At 38.9% G+C, this 21,864-nt stretch overlaps 1 protein-coding gene across 6 annotated transcripts in view; it reads right to left on the bottom strand.

Moving 5' to 3' along the window:
• Pcca (propionyl-CoA carboxylase subunit alpha) overlaps positions 1-21,864 on the bottom strand; it is a 345,878-nt gene that overhangs the window by 53,070 nt on the left and 270,944 nt on the right. For 4 of the 6 annotated variants that reach the window (XM_078016287.1, XM_078016290.1, XM_078016289.1 and 1 more), the window contains one exon: positions 9,367-9,420. The exons of 1 other annotated variant lie outside the window; for it this stretch is intronic. In XM_078016287.1, coding sequence (XP_077872413.1) covers positions 9,367-9,420 — 54 coding nt within the window. Of the gene's footprint in view, positions 1-6,487; positions 6,897-9,366; positions 9,421-21,864 lie in introns of those variants that run through there. One more of the 6 variants, XM_078016291.1, reaches the window with a different exon arrangement.

Below are 21,864 nucleotides of genomic sequence, written 5' to 3'. Positions count from 1 at the left end.
ATGTCTGACGCATGGTAATTGATCACTGTAGGATAATGACTGAGTACCACCGCAGCATTAAATGTTAGGCCTCATGCTCATTATCAAAATGTGAAGTCTAATAAAGATGTGTAGGGCAGAATCTTTTTCACCAGGTTTGTGGCAGGACCACTTCTGTGTCTGCTGAGGGACTGCTTATAACTTGTAAAGCACAGAAGTCTGACAAAGTTTAAGTATATTTTTAGAAGATACGTAATCAAGAATACATGATGTCATTACTATTCTAAAGAGTCAGTATTTTCACTTTCCAATTATTTGGATTCCAAACAAATGGAGACTATACTATTAAAATTCAATATCCATAAGTGAATTCTTCAGAAGAAGCAGAACTTTTTGATGTTTATGTATCTATAAATATGAATGATGCAGATTTCAGGCCCTGTGATGTAGATGACAAGATACAGCCCAAGCTTCAGCTCTTGCTAATTAAACGAATCAATTAAAAGACTGCAGTTGCAACTGCTGTTCTATAGTAGCAATAACAACCCCACGGGGAGGTCTTTCACTGCATTAAAATGCTGTCCTCCACAACTCCATCGGATATTATTAGAAGCAGTTATTTGTGTCTTGCTGTCATATTAGTAGCAAAGGCAAATTATGGAAATATGCAGACCAGAATGGTCCCAGTATGAGATCAGGTTGGGTTTTCAGCCTCCAAGGGAACAATTGCTGAAATTCCAAAGTTCCCCAAAGTTCTTTAATGGAACTGATAAATCTATCAGCACAGCATCCATTTAGAAGCCAGGTAAGGGTCACATATTTACATACTTTCCTGCTAAGCTGATACAATTCAACGAGATGAATTATCATATTAAGTTTACCCTCCTGAGTTAAACTGATGGAGTTCAAAATTGTTTTCGATGGTTGTCATTAATCGCTGTTACTTCATAAATGCTTACTTTGAAATCTAATTGTGCTGGTGTATCAAGGGTCATATTAATAGCATTCTTAATGGTAAATCTTTGTAAAACATGTTTATTCTACTGATATTATCACTCAAGCTCTCAAGGCTAATAAGAAATAAAGTATATTTATTATCAATAAAAAACTTAATTTAAAATGTACAATTTGAGATTTAAATTAGCTTTAAGAACTTGAGCATCATTTGGTTTCATTAAGATCTCTGGCTAAGCTTCAAAGACATAGAATTTGATAGTTCTTCAAGAGTCTTTGGGTGGCTGCCAATATCACGGCCATAAAGAGGCTGCTCATTGAGTCTAAGTTTATCTTTCCTTTTGGGCAATTGGCATTGTTTTTGCAAGGAAGAAAAATTTCAATCTCTCCGAAATATGTTTGCTTTAATATCCCAGTGCTTTAAAAATTAAATATAAATTTAATAATAAATAAACAATGGCCAGAATAAAAAATTTAAATAAAATGGCAATTTTTACATTCCGAAAGTAATTTGTTAAAAAGCCTACCCTTATTGTTTACCCTAGTTCAAGTAAAGAATTCTGGTTCAGCAAGACAGAATCTCTTCCGTTCTTTTCGAGTTCTTACTGATGTACTCAGACACACAGCTTCACCAAAAATGTGTGTTAGTCAGTTTTCCATCATTGTGACCAAAATATCTGATACAAATAAGTTGAAGGAAGAAGGTTTATTTGGGCTCCCAGTTTACAGAGGTTTTGGTCCACTGTCAGCTGGCTCCATGACTCTAGGCCTGAGGTGATGCAAAGCACCATGGGAAAGGGCTAGCAGGGAAAGCTGCTCAGCTCATGGCGATGAGGAAGCAGATGAAGAAAGGGGCTGGGGGCCAGGGACAAAGCATGACCCCTGAAGACACACCCCAGTGACGCACGTCCCAGGCCCCACTTCCTACCGTTACACCATCTCCCAACAGCCCATTCCAACTATGGGCTCATCAATAGATCATTAGTCCCCCAGTGAGGTCAGAGACCTGGTGAACTAGTCATTTCTCAAAATGGCCCCTCTGAACAATTCTGCACTGATGACCAGGCCTTCAACTCAAAAGATGCTGGGGGACATACAGATCCAAACCATAACAATAAGCAGACTGAAACACACACACACACACACACACACACACACACAAAACCAGACAATGAACTATCTGAAGTAGGCCCAGGTATCCTAGAAACATCTGGGACAGACAGCTCACCAACTAACTGTGTATGGACCAAATGCTTGTGACCCCACCCCCACAATGATATTTTGAGGCTCTAACCCCTGATGAGACAGTATCTGGAGATGGGAGTGACTAGGCCAGATGAGGCCCTGAGGGTGGGACTCAGGAGGGAACGAATACCTCTGCAGGAAGAAGAAGGGAGACCAGAGCTTGCTCACTCTCTGCCATGTGAAGACATAGCTAGAAAGCCACCCACAAGCCAGGAAGAGAGGCCTCCCCAGCCACTGAACATGCGGCTCGTTATTCTTGAACTTGCCAGAATCATGAGAAATGAATGTCTGTTGTTTCAGCGACCCTGGTCCACGCATTCGTCACAGCAGCCTGAGATGACTTACGTGAACAACTGTGCTTGGCAGCCTTCTGGAGAAGGCAGTGGAGCAACTCACTCTTAAGGAACTTTGGTGGACTTCAAAGCCAAAAAAGCTGGTTTTGCATCCGGATTCTATCAGTTATTAGAACAGAATAGTTACTTAACTTTCTTATATTATCATTGTTATTAATTATTGTTGCTATTATAATAATGATATATCATAATGATATATATCATAATGATAGTGTTTTGGTTTTAATGGTGGTGCTGGATATCATGCTTACATTTTTCTTTTTCTGCACACTTAAGAATGCACACCCATTGTTGATGTTCTGGCACATCTGAGCTGGGAAGGTGACTTCAGTTACGTGTGAGATAACAGGAATGAAAATACTTGGGAAATAAATGGCAGACCTCAAGTGAGGTCTCAGTAAAGCATACACTTAAGAAGGACCACTGCTAACATGTATTTCTAGATAAATTTTCTCTTTTCATATATATCAAAAAAGCTTTCAGGTCTACATAAAGTGTATATGGTTTAGGCAGTGCCATCTAAAAAAAAATCATGTCCCCCAGAACCTCATGAGTGTGGTCTTACTTGGAAACAGCCTTTGGAAATGTGCATGGTCAGGATGAGGCTTTGCTAGATGAGGGTGAGCCCCATCTGGTAACTGGTGTCCCTGGAGTCACACAAATGAACACACAGAGACATGGGAAGACCATGTGACAATACAAGAGGAGACTGGAAGGACACAGCTAGAAGCCAAGGAACACCAAGGACTGCCAGCAACTACACAAGCCAGGAGAGAGGAGAGGATGAAACAGACTCTCCCTGAAGCCTTTCAGGAGCATCAACCTGCCCACACTTGGGCTTTAGAAGTCTGCCTCCAGAGTCGTGAGAGAAGACACTGCTGCTGTTTCCAGCCTTCTGGTAGGTGATAATGTGTGGCAGCAGCCCCAGACAGCTCCTACAAACTACACACACACACACACACACACACACACACACACATACATACACTATATAAGTATATATACAGTGTATGTGTGTACACACACACACTCCTACAAACTATAATTTAGGAGTAGGAGTGTGATGAGGTTGATAGACACTAAAGTTAAATTTTAACTATACTTCAAACAGCATGATAGAAAGGAGACCTCAGGTTTGGATTGAAAGTTCTGAGCAAAGGCTTTATGGTCAACAGAATACACTTATTGAATCTCAAATCTATACCCCTTACATGCATCTGAAATCTATTAAAGTGGACATGAGGTTTTATAAATAGAAGATGGGCCTTTATGTTCCTTTATTATTAAGGTTAACTTCAGCATCTGAAGGCTGGGGGTGGTAATACTCAGCCCCACTCTTCACCCACAGACCAGGACAACAGAGTTGCATCCGTGCTACAGCTTCCAATGGGAACACAACAGGGGCCTTGACCGCTCCCATTTGGCTTTGGGGCATCTCTGACCAGGAAGTGACACTCATCACTATAAGGAGACAAGTCTCCATGGGTCTCTCACGTTTTTCCACTTCTTAAGAGTAAAACATCAATTGTTCCTTGCTCTGTGGGATGTTTGTAGACTGGAACAAAGGGAAGGTATGAGGAGTGCCCATTATAAAAGATTCGGCTTCGCAGCAGCTCGGCTTCCTCTCCTCCGGTGCAGACCCTAGTGAGTGCAGGCAACATCTCCCTCTCTCCCTGCATCACCCCAGGGGAATGCAGCTTCAGGGCAATGGAGCAAAAATGAACCTCTGGCCACTGTTTCTGTCCTAATCAACTGTCCTTTACTTCTGACCCTGGAGTCTCATGTTTTCCAGCATTCTCCGTGAAATTGTAGCAGATCAATCTGGCATCTTACAAGTAAGGGAAATCACAGACTGCTCGCAGTTCTTGACAGTTGCTTCTATCTGTAACTCAGAGTCAGAACTTGTCATATGCTCCCCAACCTGATTCTTTCTGCCTTATTAAAAATCCTAACAACATACAAATGGACTAAATCCATATAACTATGCAGTTTCACCCCACGTGTGCCTGTAGGACACGGTACCCATGTTCAGAAATGCTCATGGCAGCACTAAGAATTATGGCAAAAAGCTGGAAACTGCTCAGCTTATCAACACAAGAACAGTCTGCTTGGCTGTGGGTACAAATGAATTCCAGCTGCCTACAACGGGTCTCACAAACAAGGCCCAACAGAGAAACCAAGTCATGGGAGATTAGAGAATATAACCCTGTGTGTGTCAGGTTTGAAAGCAAATATGTGGGAAAATTATAAAGAAAAGAAAGAATGATAAATACAAAATCAGGAAGAAATTTCCCATGGCAGAGAGTGACACCAGAAATCTTCAAAAGTCATAGTAATTTCTAAAAATAAATTCTATAGTGGGTACATGGGAATTTATCATTATTCTTTAAAGCTTACAAATGTATTATAAACTTTTATTTATTTGTCATGATTATTTGGGGAGGCAGTGAGAATTGAACCCTGGGGTGTCCAACTACTGAGCCACATCATCTGCCATTTCTTATGTTTTATTTTGAGATAGAGTTTCCCTCAGTGGCTGAAGCTGGCCTCAAACTTGTCATCCTCCTGCCCCAGCTTCAGTAATTGCTGGTATTACAGGCATGTGTCACTGTGCTCAGCTTATAAAATGTTCTTTTAAATGTACTTGTACAATTATGTGAAACATATTTATAGTATTTTGAAATATGTAACGTCATCTAATAAAACCAAGTTTTTAAAAAGTCATGAGATTTACAGGACATAAAAAAACACATTTTTTAAAAATTCTGAGTAGAAATTGAATGAAATTAATTATCCTTGTCTCTACTTTCCCTCAGTTGAAATGCTAATATCACTTCTGAAACTTTAGTGATACAAAGAAGTATTTTTCTTAGTTTAAATTTAAACTTTTTTGAACATTGAAGGCTATTATTATTAATACTCAAAAACCCCAACTTTAATAGAAAATTCTACAAGGATTCTCACAAAGACGGTGCATACTTGGGGCCTCACCTCTACCACGTGACTACCGCTCTTAACCTGTGTCCTTGCTGCTATGTCTGCTTTGGACACCTTCCACTGAAGCAGCACGTGACAGCGTCAGCCAATCTCCATCTGTTCTGACAGTCCATGAACTGCACACCGTTTCTCCTCTTCCGTACTTACCCACTAGTGCTAATAATACACAGGGGGAAATTCAATGCAGCAAACTACCTGGGCCTCCAAACCGCTGTGCTGAAGAATTGTGTCAGGACTGGATTCCTTCTCTGTGTAGAGTGGACCCAGAGCCTCTGGACACCCCAGCAAACAATCTCTTACTTTCTAGGGGGGGAAGGGAACATCAGCCATATGAAACTCTCATTTTCATTTTCATTTTTTCAGTTGATATTCGTTGGCAATTTATTAGAGGGGTGTGTGTGTGTGTGTGTGTGTGTGTGTGTGTGTGTGTGTGTTTAATTCTTTCTTTCTCTAGTCTGTTTGGGTGCCTAATGTGAGTGAAAGGGAATAAAATGAAAGGGCATCTGCTGATGGACTGATGGAATGAGGGCTGGACTGAGGGGAGGACTCTGGGCACCCTCCTTTGCTCTGACCGCCCTTGGGTGAGTCCCACCGTCTCTTCTGATGCCAACTTTCCTTATCTGAGGAAGACAGATTAGCTCAACTCTAAGGTCCCAAACACCCCACACTTACTGTGTGTGTGTGTGGTGCTGGGGATTAAACCCAGGGCCTTGTGCACACGAGGCAGGCACTCTACCAACTCAGCTATATCCCCAGCCCCCCCACACTTACTTTTCTTAAAGATATTTTTTAGTTGTAGTTGGACACAATAGCTTTATTTCACTTATTTATTTTTATGTGGTGCTGAGGTTCGAACCCAGGTTCCCGCACATGCAAGGCGAGCACTCTATCGCTGAGTCACCACCCCAGCCCCCTACACACTTACTTTTAACACATTTTTTTCTATATTATTTTTCTCATTTTTCTTTTAAAAGTCTGATACTTAGATCCCACAAAAGCAACTTTATGTAATACACTCTTATTTTTATTATATAAAAGTCAACGGCACTCATTCACTGAACCAATACCTACAAGGTCCTGTTCAGAGCACTGCACCAAATGACAAAAAGCCTATGCTCACGGAGCTTGCTACATGCAAGGGAAGACAGACAATCAATGCATCAAAAAATGCATGTATACTCTGTCAAACAGTGATAGTTGCTAAAGAAAAAGAAGAAAGCAGGAAGGGGGAAAATAAAAGTCAGAAAGGGTGATTAAGATTATGAATTTGAGACCAGGTGTAGTGAAGCAAACCTGTCATCCCAGCTACTCAGGAGGCTGAGGCCGGAGGATCCAAGTCTGAGGCAGTCTGAGCATCTTAGTGAGGACCTGTCTCAAAATAAAATGAAAAGGGCTGGTGCTGGAGCTCATGGTAGAGCCCTGCCTAGCAGCTGAGTGGTACAGCCCCTGCCTAGCAGTTGATGCTCTGGCCTCAATCCTTGGCACAGAACAGCAAGAAAACAGCAGACGAGTCGGCAGATGTTCCTAACAGTCACGACAGAAGAAGGGTGAGTGCAGAGCCCCTGAGGAAGGAGCCAGCCAAGTCTGAAGAGGAGCAAGAGGCCAAGAAATCTTCATTTATACAGAATCACTGTCCTACTACTTCAGCAGTGGATCAGGGGCACTGCGTGATTCTATCTCTGAATAAAGAGCCACTGTAAACAACTAAACACCTCTAAGGGATGGGATACTCACTTCTGTGATGGTTAAATGTATGTGTCCACTTAGTGAGACCACAGTACCCAGGTATTTGATAAAATGTCATTTCAGATGCATCTGTGAGGGTATTTTCTGGATGAGATGCACATTTAAATCAGTGAACCTGGAGTAAAGTGGATCATCCTCTATAATGTGGGTGGGCTTCAGCCAATAATTTGAGAGTCTTCATGGAAAACAATTGACCAACAAGGAGCAATCAGTCAGAAGATGGCCTTTGGGGGGATTGAACTGCACACTTCCACTATCTCCATCTGAATGGCCTACCCTGAAGGCCAGGACTTGCCATCCATCCACAACTGAGCAAAGCAATTCCTTAAAATCAATCAATATCGATTTCTCCTTCTACACACACTCACACTCCCCCATTGGATTCAAATCTAATATAGTTTCTCATGAAATACATCTCAATAATAAAGTTTTTGTTTACAAATAAGTATGCATTATTTTATAAGAATAACCATAAGCCTTAGGTTCAATACCTAAATTTAGGTTACAATCAATGAGCTAGAGCCTGAATATCCATATACTTTGTATATATAAACTTCACATACATCTTTGTGCATATATAAATGATGAAGTGCTCTGTGAATATATATTATAATATCCTTCCCATCTCACTGGGTGCAAAATCATTGCATTTTTTATTCAAGCCACAGGCCTCTCTGATATTCTCAATAAACTCATCCAGCTACCAGAAACTTGCTATGTGAATATATATCCTGAACAATGTACCCAAAGGACATGAGTAGACATTTCTCATATTATAAATAATACTTAGTAAATGGATATGTGAAAAATATTCAAAGATAGTAGCAATAAATACAGAAGTGAAAATTAAAACAATAATGTGCTTTTCTAAAAAATATTCTGAAATTTTTAATGCTACTACTAATAATTATAAATTATATGTGAAAATAGTAATACTTAATCAAGCAAACCTCTTTTTAGCTGAAAAACAATTTAGAAAACTATAAAACCAGTGAGAGAGTGCAAAGTAGTATTCTAATATATAATGGGTAGGGTTCTAAAAAGATATAAAATAACTAAAAAATGTATAATGAACCATAAAAATATTCATGGCTTTGATTATGTTTAGGAAGAAATGTATCAAATATTTTTTCATCTATTATTTTCATTTATATATGACAGCAGAATGCATTACAATTCTTATTATATAGAGAGAGCACAATTTTTCATATCTCTGGTTGTATATATAGTATATTCACACCAACTTGTGTCTTCATACCTATACTTTGGATAATAATGATCATCACATTCCATCATAAAGAAATGTATCATATATTTTTAAAATATCTTATACTTATTTGAAAATAATTCAAAACATCAAAGACGTAAAATACATTAAGGTGCTCATCATGATACCATTTGTAAAGGAAAAAAAAGTATAGTAGCCTACACCTAACAGTTGAGATTCATGGATAAATAAAATGTCACATCTATCCATCATAATGTTAAATATAGCTTTATTTAAATGATGCTTATAACTATTTTATAACATTATCTAAAACAATAGGATTTAGACAAAAATTAATAAAAGTAGGATACCCATCATAATGTTAAATATAGCTATATTTAAATGATGCTTATAATTATTTTATAACATTATCTAAAACAATAGGATTTAGACAAAAATTAATAAAAGTAGGATTATCATTAAATTTCATTAGAAAGTTAGATTTAAAAGGACCTTATAGAGAAAGTTAAAGAAAACTGAAGGGGATAAAGGTCAAGCTCACTGTTTTCAAAAGCAACTTTATGTAATACACTCTTATTTTTATTATATAAACACAGAGAAAGTTTTTAATAGAGAAAAGTACTTAAAATACTCAACAAGTTAATTTTTTAAAAAATATGTTCTCATAAGAAGTGTCTATGAAAATTCTATCATGGAAATTGCTCTAACACATTAAGGCATGTGCTTCTTGTACAAACATCTTACTTTACCAGCAAACTAAACCCACAATGAAGCCAGGTTGAAACTCATGGGCTGAAACTAGCCAAGTACTACTTTTGTCTCTAAATTAAGAGAATACACAAATAATTCTTCTTCTGTACTTACCACTGTGCCAAGAAACTGAATGCTCATGTTTCCACCAGCTTCTCGAGAAAGACACTTTAAAAAAAAAACAAAGTATAAAATGAATGTGTGCCCACCCAGAACCTTGGACATGAGTGTTCACGACAGACAAATATCGGCATGTCCATCAACTGATGATGAAGAAACACAGCACAGTAGACGTCCACACAGTGGAACAGTGTTATGTTACTAAATAATAAAAAGGAATGAAATACAGCACATGCAAAAACAGCGGGAGTCACCAAGGAACATGCATGGCTCCATCTAGTCAAAATGTCTAGAATAGAAAGTGGATTAGTGGTTGCCCCAGGGAGGAGTGTTGGGAGGAGACGGGTAACTGCTAATTGTCATGGGGTTTGTTTTGGGATGTGAAAATGTTCTAATAACACTGGGGGTGACAACTATGTATTCTGAACAGACCAGACCCCACTGAATTGTAATTTTAAGTGGGTAGAATTACATGGCACGTGAACTGTATCTCAATAAAGTTATTAAAATAAATTAGCATTTGTTTAAACCCAATCATGAAAACAATGTAATTCATTTCTGTCCAGAGAAAAATGAAAAAACAGATTTCACCTTTACACTATACATTTATCTAAAGTCAAATATAATCAAAGCAAATACATTACTATTTACATGTATCTTTCTTGTTTAAACTTGTTAAAAGTCAAAATATTGCTAAAAATGGCTGACTAAATAGTTTACTGAAAGTAAATCAGACTTTTCAGATTGTTCTCTTGGGAAAAGTGCTCTATTTAATCCTAACTCGTTCCTCAAATTTTTCCTTTTTCTGTACTAATCAGAGATGGCCCAGGAGCTTCAAAAGAAGCAGTTCTCCCAGCTGCCGGCTGATGATTGGCTCACAGTGGCCCCAGCAACGTCCAGCTGATTGGCTCCTCTGTGGTGATGCTCATTGGAGATGCTCACTGAGCTGTTTGCCCGCCCTTTCAGACTGCCAGCTGATGAGCTACTATGATTTAAAAGTTCCCAGAAGTCCCGGAGAGACTTAGTGGCCTTCGCTGAACTGCATGCCATGAACTATTACAAATGTATCTTAATTAAGCTCCTTTTCCAAAAGTGCAAGTTTACTAACATTAAGCTCTGAGTTCACTAGAGCAACGGGACCTCGAGGGACCCTCCAGAGTTCAGCTGAGCCTGCTGCTCCTTGACAGGGGGAGGCTGGAGAAAGGAGGAGGAAAATGGTTAAATGCAAAATGTTTCCCCCACTTGCAAATATTGCAAGTGATTTGATAAAACATCCTCAGCTGGCAGAGAAGGCAGCGTCCTACAGAACAGGGTATTCAATATCCATGCTATCACTTGGGCCCTTTTAGTTCACTTCTAAGAATTAATACTAAGGAAAAAAAATTATGGACAGGCACAAAAATAAGTCTAAAAATATGGTATCACCCTGTAGTTCATAGAACTGAAAAATGTCGGGTAATCTCAAGGACTAGTAAAAGGAGTCATGACATAAATTACGGTATATCCACAAAGACATCCGAAAATTTTAAAGATGCAAAACATGTTCACACAGGTAAGACTATCCCTTATCCAAATGCCTGAGACCAGAAATGTTTCTGAGTTGGGGGTTTTTGGTTTTTGCTTTTTTTGGACTTTGGAATATTTGCATAGAGTATACTGGTTGAACACTCCTAATCCCCAAAACAGCACTCAAAAAGGTTTTGAGTTTTCAAATTAGAGATGCTAAACCTGTAGTATATTTCAAAGTGCAAAAAGAAAGAACTAAACAGTTTGTTAGAATAAGTCTCATAAAGAAACTCCATATATTATAGAAAATTCTAGAATAAAAAATGTACATAAAACAATTTATTTCTGGGAAATTTAGTTGATCTTTTTCTTTTTCATTTACCTGTTTTTCCTTTTAAATGAACATGGATAAGTGAATAAAGGCAAAAAGAGACAAAAAGAACACAGAATAGAATAAAGTAAATTATTTCCTTAGTGTTCAGTGAGAGGTTCAGTGAAGGCCTGAGTGGAAGCCTAGGTCTGATACTGGGCTTCTTCCTTAGTCCTCATTCTCACTGCCGTCAACCCATGGCCCACCATGTGCAGCGCTGCTGGCTAGCCTTCTAGGAGACTAAGGAAAGACAGCACAACTTTAAATAAGTATAATTCAGCATGAGGAACCCACTGTACAAGATGTACAAGGCACTGTGGGGTAAAAGACCAACCAAATGCCTGAAAAGTTAAAGAAGATTTGTGGATAAATATCAGAGCTGGTATTCAAAAAATGAACAGAATACAATCATTCAGAACACAGAATAGAGTTTCTTGAGAAATTAAAAATAGGACTACCTTATGATCCAGCAACCCTACTACTGGTTTTATATTCAAAGGAATTGAAATCAGTATGTTGAAGAGATATTTGTTCTCTCATGGTTCACTTAAGCATTATTCATAACAGTCAAGATCACCAATGGATGAATAAAAAAATTCTGTAATATACATGATGGAATACTATTTTGTCTTAAAAAATAAGAAAATCACTTGTCCTTTGTAACAATAAAGTTGATGTTGGAAGACAGTATGTTAAGTGAAATAAGATAAATACTGAGGATCTCATTTCCATGTGAAATCTAAAACAACTGAACTCATAGAAGAGAGTGTGATGTGGCTGGTTTGGTAAAGTGCTGCCTAGTGTGGGAGAGGCCCTGGGTCTAAGCCAGGAAAAAACCCAGATGTGTGGTACACACCCATAACCTCAGCGGCTCAGGAGACTGAGGCAAGAGGATCGCAAATTCAAAGCCAGCCTCAGCAACTTAGGAAAGCCCTAAGAAACTTGGTAAAAAACGCTAACAATGAAAATTAAAAGGGGTGGTGATGTGGCTCATTGGTTAAGTACCCCCAGGGTTCAAGTGCTGAACGAAAATAAAGAAATAGTAGTAGAAAATAGAGGTTGGTTACCAGAGGTAGAGAGTTAGTGGTCAAAGGATATAAAATTTCAGTTAGCTCAAGAGGTCCCTTTTACAACATGGTAGACACAGTAGATACAGTTGGTGACAATATATTATACTACTGAAGATAGCAAGAAAAATTTTAAATGTTCTGACCAAAACAAACAAAAAAAAATCAGTATGTGAGGTAATATATATCTTAGCTTGATTTAGCTATTCTGTAAAGTCTACATTCTTAAATATAACATTTTTGGGTGATAAATACATACATTTTTGGCAATAAAAATAATTTTTCTGAAATGAGCAGGTATTCTAAAACAGGAAGTAACAGAGAAACTTTTGTGCTAATGGATTTTATGCCAATTTCAGATTAAAAACAAGTACAGTATATTTAAGGAAAGTTGAGGAGCTCAGTGTGGGCAGAGAGAGGGTTGGCTGAAGAATGGAAATGACAAGAAAGAAAACAGCCAAGGACACACACAGCCAGGTCGCGCTCTCTCTCTCTTTTTAAAAAGTTTATTTTACTTGTTAATTTTTTTATGTGGTCCTGAGGATGGAACCCAGGGCCTCACACATGCTAGGCAAGTGCTCTACCACTGAGCCTCAGCCCGAGCCAACAGCCAGGTCTGTCTTGTCCAGGGCAGCTCATTGTTGATAAAGTTCTTATCCTTAAGAGCTGGGGTGATGGCAAGATTGAAGAGTGGGGACAGAGAGGAGTCAGAGACCAAGCAAAGCCGCTGGAAACCTGAGAGGTAAGCAACTCTGATGGTTGGGGCTTGAAGAGCACCTGAACCCAAAGATGACCTCCGTTTTGTTTTACAGACGAGGGACCTAGCACACAGGAAGGTCAGAGCAACCTGCCTGCACTGGTGCTGCACAGGACTCACACCCCTGCTCTGCCTGTGTGGATGCAGTATCTACACAGTGCCTTACACTTGATCGTCAATTAGATGGAGAGTGTTTTTTAAAAATGTTTTTTATAGTAGATGGACAAAATATCTTCATTTCATTTTTATGTGGTGCTGAGAATGGAACCCAGTGCCTCACATGTGTGAGGCAAGTGCTCTACCAACTGAGCTATACCCCAGCCCTAGATGGAGAGGTTTTGAAGGTCAAGGATCAATTCTTACACTTTCTCCTCAATGCCAGCAATACCCCATCAAAGCTGTAGAAATAAAAACCTAAGAGCAATCTTCACCAAAATTCTTTAGTTTTTACATACTATGAAAAATAAAAATAAGTTATATATCCTTTGATCATCTAACAGACATTTGGCTGGGGAGAAGTACAGGTGTAGCTGCTAAGAAATCAGGGAAAGGGCTAGTGCACAACGGTCTGGACTGTGGACAGGTGACTAATGAACATGCCTGCCACCACATTGCTGAGGTTCAGGGTAGTGAGGAAATACCCTGTGACAGCACCCCATTACTACCAGCCACAGACTTTCCCCAGTAGTGGTTAAATTTTCTGTCCTTGGCAGCCTAGGTCAGAAAGAAGAGCCACAGGGCACAGTCCATATTTTAGGTGGGTGGTAACTGGGCATTGAATCCAAGGGCACTTAACCACTGAGCCACATCCCCAGCCCTTTCTTTTTCTTTTTTTTAACTTTGAGACAATGACTCCCTAAGTTTTTGAGGCTGGCCTCAAACTTGTGACCCTCTTGCCTCAGCCTCCTAGGCAGCTGGGATTACAGGTGTGCATCACCACACCCAGCCTCACACTCCATTCTTTAACTTCCTTCTCACCCAGTCTCTTACCCAGTATCTAATTGGCAAATCCATTGCCAATCTTCTCTGCCCTCCACCAAAAATACATGTCACATCAGTTCCCTTCCTATCTCCACTGCTACCATCTTGATGTAATTTAGCGGTCAGGAAACTTTTTCTGCAATGGGCCATACAGTAAACATTTTAGGTTCTATGAGCCCAGATGCACAATTTGTGGATATTATGTGGCTACTTATAATGTGAGAAAACAAATTTCCATAACTTTTTAAATATAAAATTCAAAATGTAGCTGAGCACAACTTTCTGTAATACTGGTTCACTAATAAGGACAATGGAATTCTTTTATTTTCAGGACAAAGGTTTGTCCAGTATAGGGCTTGATGTTCCTTATCATCAAAATCAAATGCAAATGTTTGCCTATAACTGCTGATCTGCAGTGGGGTCTATGTATTTTATCTTTGACAACGTCTTTTCCCACACAGAGGGACTGCCAAAGCCTGACTTCAATCCACAAGCACATGATTCCACCAGAGCAGATCCACTGCGTGGCAGGCATTTACAGAACTGTTAGACATTTTCCCTGATCTGTGCCGTTCAGCTTATCTTACACCGCAGTTTAATCACTTCCAAGGAAGGGCAAGCAGAAGCTCCTCAACTGTTCAGCTAAATGGATTAAAATACAGAAATCCCCTTTGCCCTTGCATTGAGGTTTGGAAAAATGCTGCTGAAACTGTAATTAGCTTCTTGTATTAAATGTTTTGACAACCCAGGAAGTGTAAAAAGAAGCCTGACACTTATCATTTTTGAGCTTCTCAAACAGAAATGATGAGTGTCTGCGACAATGGATAACCTAAATATCCTGAGTTGATTGCTATACAATGGAGACATGTGCTGAAATGTCACACCGTATCTCGCAGGTAAGAACAATTAGTACCTGTCGACTAAAATAAAGACATTAAAGGATTTTTCAAAGCAGCTTGCTATTGTTGTGATTCAAGCGCTAGTTGTTGTCAAAACGACTTTGCCACAGTACAAGTTTTACACTAAGTAGTTTCGTCTTGCAGTGTAGGTTGAATTCGTTAAACTGCAGCATAAGCGATTTCAAAGCCATTCAGTGTTTGGTAACAGTGGTTGAGGGTGGTTCTTCTTGTTCAGCAAAATTTTCATCTTGGTCGAGCTCAAAGGATCACAGTAGCTTCACCTGCGCCAGGCCCTGCATGGCTGTGAGCAGGGCACACCCTGCACTCCACCTCTACTCACAGCAACTGCTGCAAGAGCGCCCAGACCCATGCAAAGGAACCGGCATGGCTCTGCTCCAACAAAACTGTGTTTTGTTGAATTTCCACTGCTACCATCTGAGTGTTGAATCTCACATAACTTTTTATAAGCCATGAAACATTATTCCCTGTCCCAACCACTTAAAAATGTAATAACCACTCAACTCAACTCACGAGTCCACAGAAGCAGGTGGTGTGGGCTGGCTGCTGTCTTCTGGTCTAAGCCCCTGGGGCCTCCCACCAAGGCCTGCACCAGACAAATGGATGATCTCTGTCTCCACCATCAGGCCCAGCTAGCTGCCCGTCCTCCTCAGCAGTGATCTGGAGTCACATCCTATCATCCTCTCCATCTCCTATGCACAACCCTCTAAAAGCTTCATAATGGCAACGAGTAGGACCCTAACTCTGGCTCACAAGGGCCCTAGCTCACGGCCGGGTCCTCGCCCATCCTCCCCTGCTCTCCTTCGCACATTCTTTCTACCTTTCATCTACCAGACGTTGGCAAGGTTCTCTCCTTCTCCTCACTGGTCTCGGCTCGGTGTTGGCTATGCAGAGAGGTCTGCCTCTGGGCCCTCGTCTCACTTTCTATGCATTATCCTATCCAGTGGTCTTCCTCCAGCCTCCGGGGTCTTACTAAGATTGCTTTCTTTCTGTGCTTACAGGTTTCCTGTGTCACTTGCTCCGGCTTTATCTGCAATGCCCAGAAGGCTGCCCGAGTCACACCAAGACAATGCCAACGTGGCTTTTCCTTGCCCTAGGAGGGCTGGATTCATTCCCAGGCAAACATTAGTAGTTCACAATAATTAATACGAAAATAGATTTTAAAATTTAGATTGTCATGTGAAAAACAAAAGTTTTATCATTGAGTGTGTATCCATAGATAAAGTACCAGTAAGTTCCACCTAACTTGGCTCCATTCAAGACAGGCCACAATTACAAACAGAACGACCACAGTCTTGTTTTTTACCTTATGACTACTACTTGCAGAGAAGGAAGACAGGGAGGTACCAAAATCTGACATATCTTGGCAAATGGAACTAAGGAAGAGAGGGAATGAAACTTAACTAGAAAAGGGAATTTAATTCTCTTGCTAAAAGGAACATTTCTAAAAGGAACATTTACTTTTCCCACACTAAAGGATTAAGACAATTAGCTTTTAGAATCCACAAAAAAACCAAGTACTCAATATGTACAAAAATGAGTTGGATGCATGCCAAAACAAACATGAACTGACCACTTGATAAGCCAAGAGCAAAAGTATTAGTCCAAATTAAGACTTCTATTCCACCTTATTAAAACAGATTCCACCCTTGTTAAAATATTTTCTCCAAATATTCTACCCCTTTTTCTATTTTAAATGGCACTTCATAGCCAGATAAAAATTTCCTTCTTTTCTTATTTTGATAGTCTGCTCCAACATTTACAAAACATGCTTTTTATTTCTCTAAAGAAAAGAAAATTTTAGAAAAAAATGGTTTCAACATTTGTTAGAATGAAATTCATACAATATAAGCAACTTACTCAACAAAGTCAAAACAGTCACAAAACAAATCAAATGCTCAAAAAAGTGTCTTCAATAATAAAATCAGAGGAAATTTAACTTTTAAAAGTAATGTTACTGAGCAGTAAAAGGGAGAAAAGGATCGCTTTCTTCCTCCCCTACCGATTCCCAAATTGATAATATTCGTCAAAGGCCATGACACGGGATTTGTCTTACCAGTCCCCAGTGCAGCTGCTCGTATTATTTTCCATGTTTACTACAATCAATGTTCATTCTATTCAAAATCCTCTTCCTCTAGCAGCCACTAAAATATAATTTTCTAGTTAACAGCAGAGGAGAAAAAAGTGGGTGCGTGTCGGGGGGGTGGGCTTCCAGAAGGACATCTGCCCGCTCTGTTACATTTTACAAGCAATTCCCAATTGTTAAATATGTGCCAGGAAAGACCAAGGTGACGGTTAAGCTCAGAGGACCACAGTCTGAAGGCAGGTAGGCCTGCCTCAAAATTAATATTTTAAACTACAGCTGTACATACATCTCAGCTGTTAGATTGTGATTACATTTTTTAAGCAGAATGAAAAGGGTCATTTCTGCTCTTCTGGCGAGCTTCTTTCTAAGATGTGTAACTGTAATTGATGTTTTCAGGACTGTAAAAAGGAGATGGTTAATAATTACTCTTTCATTTCCTCCTTCTTTAGAAAAAAATACTAACCTCTACTTATTCTAAGTTATATATTTATATATCCTACACAACCTAAATAGATGGTTTCATGTTACATTTGATGACTCTACAGTAATCACATACATATAGTACAAAATAATAGCTAATTACTTCTAAGAGGTGGTGGGTGTGGGAAGACACATCTTTAAAACATGGAAAACACTTATTCCAAATTCACTTTGTGTGTGTACGTGCGCGCACGCATGCACGTGCATGCACGTGTGAGCGTGTTTGTGGATTGGCAAAGTTTAGGCAGAAAGGTAAGTCCCTTCATTTAGTTTTCTAATTAAAATATTAATTTTCAGGGTTGGAGGTATAGTTCATGCCTAGCATCTTCAAGGCCCTGGGTTCAGCCCACAGCAATAATAATAATAAATACTTACTACTAATAATAATCATTATTATTTTAGCCAGGAATGGGTGGTGTACACCTGTAATCCGAGCTACTGAGGAGGCTGAGGCAGGATAATTCCAAGTTCCTGGCCAGCCTCTGTAACTTGGCAAGATCCTGTCTCAAAATAAAAAATAGAAAGGGCTGAGGAAGTAGCTCAGTGGTAGAGCACCCTTGATTCAATCCCTGGTACCCCCTTCAAAAATATAGTATCCTTACTAGGATTGAAACTAAAGTTTAGCATCCTTACTAGGATTGAAACTAAAGTTTACCTTTAAACATTGTGGAAATATTTCATTTTAATCTAAACTACTGAAAAGAAAATAACTTATTTTAAACTCTAAGTGGATATAAAAATTAACAATTAATTTTCCTCCAAAACAGAAACCGAAGGTTAAATTTCATAAATCAATTCAGATTCTGTTTGGACAAGCATTTGTAAATACATCCCAGAGTCTACACATTCTGCAGACCTGTGCCATCTTCTCCATCATACTCACGTGCTTGGTTATATTCTACATTACCTAGCCCACTAAGTATTTTAAGTTATCATGTTATATAATCTTTTTAATACTCCAATCAATTCACAAGTCATCCATTTAATCTGGTATTCTGCAGTTAATAGCATGAGATTCCTGTGACACTATTCCAAATTTGTCTGCTTGAACATGGAAAATTAGTTCCACTTAGTTGAATATCAATGACCTATTCAATATAGAATGCATAGAGCTGCACTCAGCTCTGTACCGTTATTTATAATAAAATTATCTTTTCTTGAAAACATTTAAGCAAGAATATGAGAAAGAAAAAGAAAAAAGTCTTCAAATGTATACAGTGAATAGCTCCACATCAGACAAATGCAGAAATTGTTAGGCCTTAGCAAGATCTCCAGATATTTTCCAAAGTGTTTAGCTACTCTTGGGGCCTGAAGACAACCTGCTGTGAGCAGGTGGATAGAAGAAATCATGCCGCACAAAGAAACAGGCCAATAGCAGTTAGTGGGCTCTGCTTGCAAATGTTCCAACAACGTGAGCGTAGGCAGTGAAAATGCAGTCCATAAAATGCCAACAGAAACAATATGTTCAATCTCAGCAGACAAACGACATTGTATGAGAAATGCAGAACTATTTGAGTGCTCAAAGTAAAACTGAAGAGTCTCTTTCAATGTTTCTTAAAAAAATGACTTTACAGGAATCTTGGAGCTTGACCACAGTAATAATTTTTAAAAGTTCTACTGATCCAGCAAGTTCCTCACTACAAAGGTTCTAGGGTGGTAGAGAAAACAGAGAGAGCTCAACATGAACAGGACACAGCATATACTTATATTTTACATATAAGTATACATGTAAAATATTTTGTTTCCTTTGGTCACTTTGGTTATATACTACAGGCAGGAAATCATTCCACTTTTTAAAAATAGCTCTAATTTTGTTATGGTTCTAAACTTAAAATTAGGAAAATCTGACAAGATGATAAATTTACCTTCTGTTTAAAATGAATTTATTCATTATTCCTCAGTCCATTGTTCCAATTTATTTTTAAATGAAAAATACCAAAACTGTGGTTGACATATGGGGGAACACTGGGGGGTGGAGGGAATCACTGCTTTTCCATCTAAAACACTCTGATTTACAAAGAGTTTGGCTTATGAGTTGTTCAAACTCATACCAAATCAGTAGCCTAGTGTGGCTACTGACGACCTGAAATGTGACCAGCGGGATGGAAGAATTTCAATTATATTTAATTTTAATAATTTTTTAAATTTTAATTTAAACCCTGAAGCAATATAATGAGTTTTTCTGTTAAAGACAACTCATTATTTTGGTAGGACTTGAATCATTCCACTGTTTAAGACATGATAGTGTTGCAGGCATGCCACACAGTTGGGTTGTTTCTGGTGTTTCATTAGTGACATTTTGTATTGTTTCATGTTGAAATAACATTCTGTGTATAATGGGTTAAATAGAATATATTAGTAGGCCTGGATATGTAGCTCAGCGGCAGTAGACTACTTGACTAACACATGGGAGGTCCTGGGTTCTAGCACTAGCACCACACACACATACACACACACACAAAAAAAAAAAATATGTAAATTATATAAAATAGTATGTTTCCTATGTTATTTATATACATACCATGTATATACATTATTTATATACACAAAATATAAGTATATATGTAAAATAATAATAATAATAGTTATTATTATTATTATTATTATTATTATTATTATTGCAGTACTGAAGATCAACCCAGGGCCATTACATCTCTAGCCTCTTTTAAAAAATTTTTATCTTGCGACCAGCAGACTACCACAGGAGCAGAGACCCAGCCCAGACTGCCCACAGCGGGGCGCGCCCTATCCAGGCTCACAGTAGGCCCAGTTCACCCTTCCACCTGTGGGACAGACACCTGCCACAGCCTAGCCTCAGGCACAGGATCACCCCTTCCGACCAGCAGACTACTGCAGGAGTCCAGGCCTGTCTCAGATCTGTCCACACCAACTTGCTCAGGACCCAGGTCCAGGATGCAATAACACACATTGAGGGACACCAGCAGAGTCTGGAAGCCCAGCATCAAGGTGAGGTATAGACAATCTACACGGGTACTACAAGAATATAGGGAAGAAACTGTAATATCTCAGGTCCACACTGCAAGACAGGAAGGCACATAGACACAAGGGAGGAACGTGCCACAAACAAACCAGGACAATATAATAACAGAACCCATGGACAGAGAAGTTGATAAGTGTCAGAGAAGGAGTTCAGAAGGTTCATAATTAAAGTGATCTGTGAATTAAAGAATGTCTAAATGAGCAAATTCAGGCAAAAATTGTTCACTACAACAATGAGATAAGAGAGCAAATACAGGAAACAAAAGATTACTGAGAGAGAGAGAGAGAGAGACTCTGAAAAAAAAAGTCAGAAATCCTTGAAATGAAGGATACAATAAATCAAATAAAAAAACTCAATAGAGTTCATAATCCGCTTGAATCAAATGTATGAAATATGATATGCCAAGAGCTTTGTAATGTTTTGAACAACTAATAATAAAAAAAAGAAAAAGAAAATAGACAAATAAAGGTACAAACAAAAGTTAAAAAAAAAAAAGGCATAACCAACAGACTAGATCACTTGGAAGAAAGAAGTCAGATAATGAAGACAAAGTATACAATCTGGAAAATAAACTTGATCACACGGTGAAGATAATAAGAAACCATGAATAGAGCATCCAAGAATTATGGGGCAGCATCCAAAGACCAAATCTAAGCATTATTGGGATAGAGGAAGGCACAGAGTTTCAAACCAAAGGAATGCACAATCTCTTCAATAAGATAATATCAGAAAATTTCCCAAGCATGAAGAATGAGTTGGAAAACCAAACACAAGAGGCTTACAGGATACCAAACGTACAAAAATCACAACAAGATTTCCCAGAGCAAATGTAGGCCAAGGACTGCTCGATAAGCAAGGAGCCCATGGGCGGGTCCTTAGGAGCCTTCTTGATAGTCTTTTTCTCACAGAAATCACAGTGAATCTGCTTGCGCAGGACACCACCAACTCCCTATCTAACAAATATGAATTCTGCAAATGTAGAAAGATTAAGAATTAAATAAAATTGATAAATCAGCTTTTTAGAAAGCTTTTTCTGTTTGCTTGCTTGTTTGTTTTGACGCTCAGGATTGAACCCAGGGCACCTAATCACTGAGCCACATCCCCAGCCCTTTTTACTTTTTATTTTAAAACAGGGTCTCACAAGTTGATTAGAGCCTTGCTAAATGCTGAGGCTGACTTTGATCTTTGGAACTTTCAATCCTCCTGCCTCAGCCTCCCAAGCTGCTTCGATTACAGGTCTGAGCCACTGTGCCAGGTAAGATATTTATTTCTGAAATTCTAAAATTCGAGGCTACTGTCCATTTACCTACCCACCTATTCATTCATT

The sequence above is a fragment of the Ictidomys tridecemlineatus genome, chromosome 6, assembly GCF_052094955.1.
Source record: "Ictidomys tridecemlineatus isolate mIctTri1 chromosome 6, mIctTri1.hap1, whole genome shotgun sequence".
In the NCBI taxonomy this organism is placed as follows: Eukaryota; Metazoa; Chordata; class Mammalia; order Rodentia; family Sciuridae; genus Ictidomys; species Ictidomys tridecemlineatus.
Note: the sequence above shows the minus strand (reverse complement) of the source record. Positions and strands in the feature narration are given on the sequence as shown.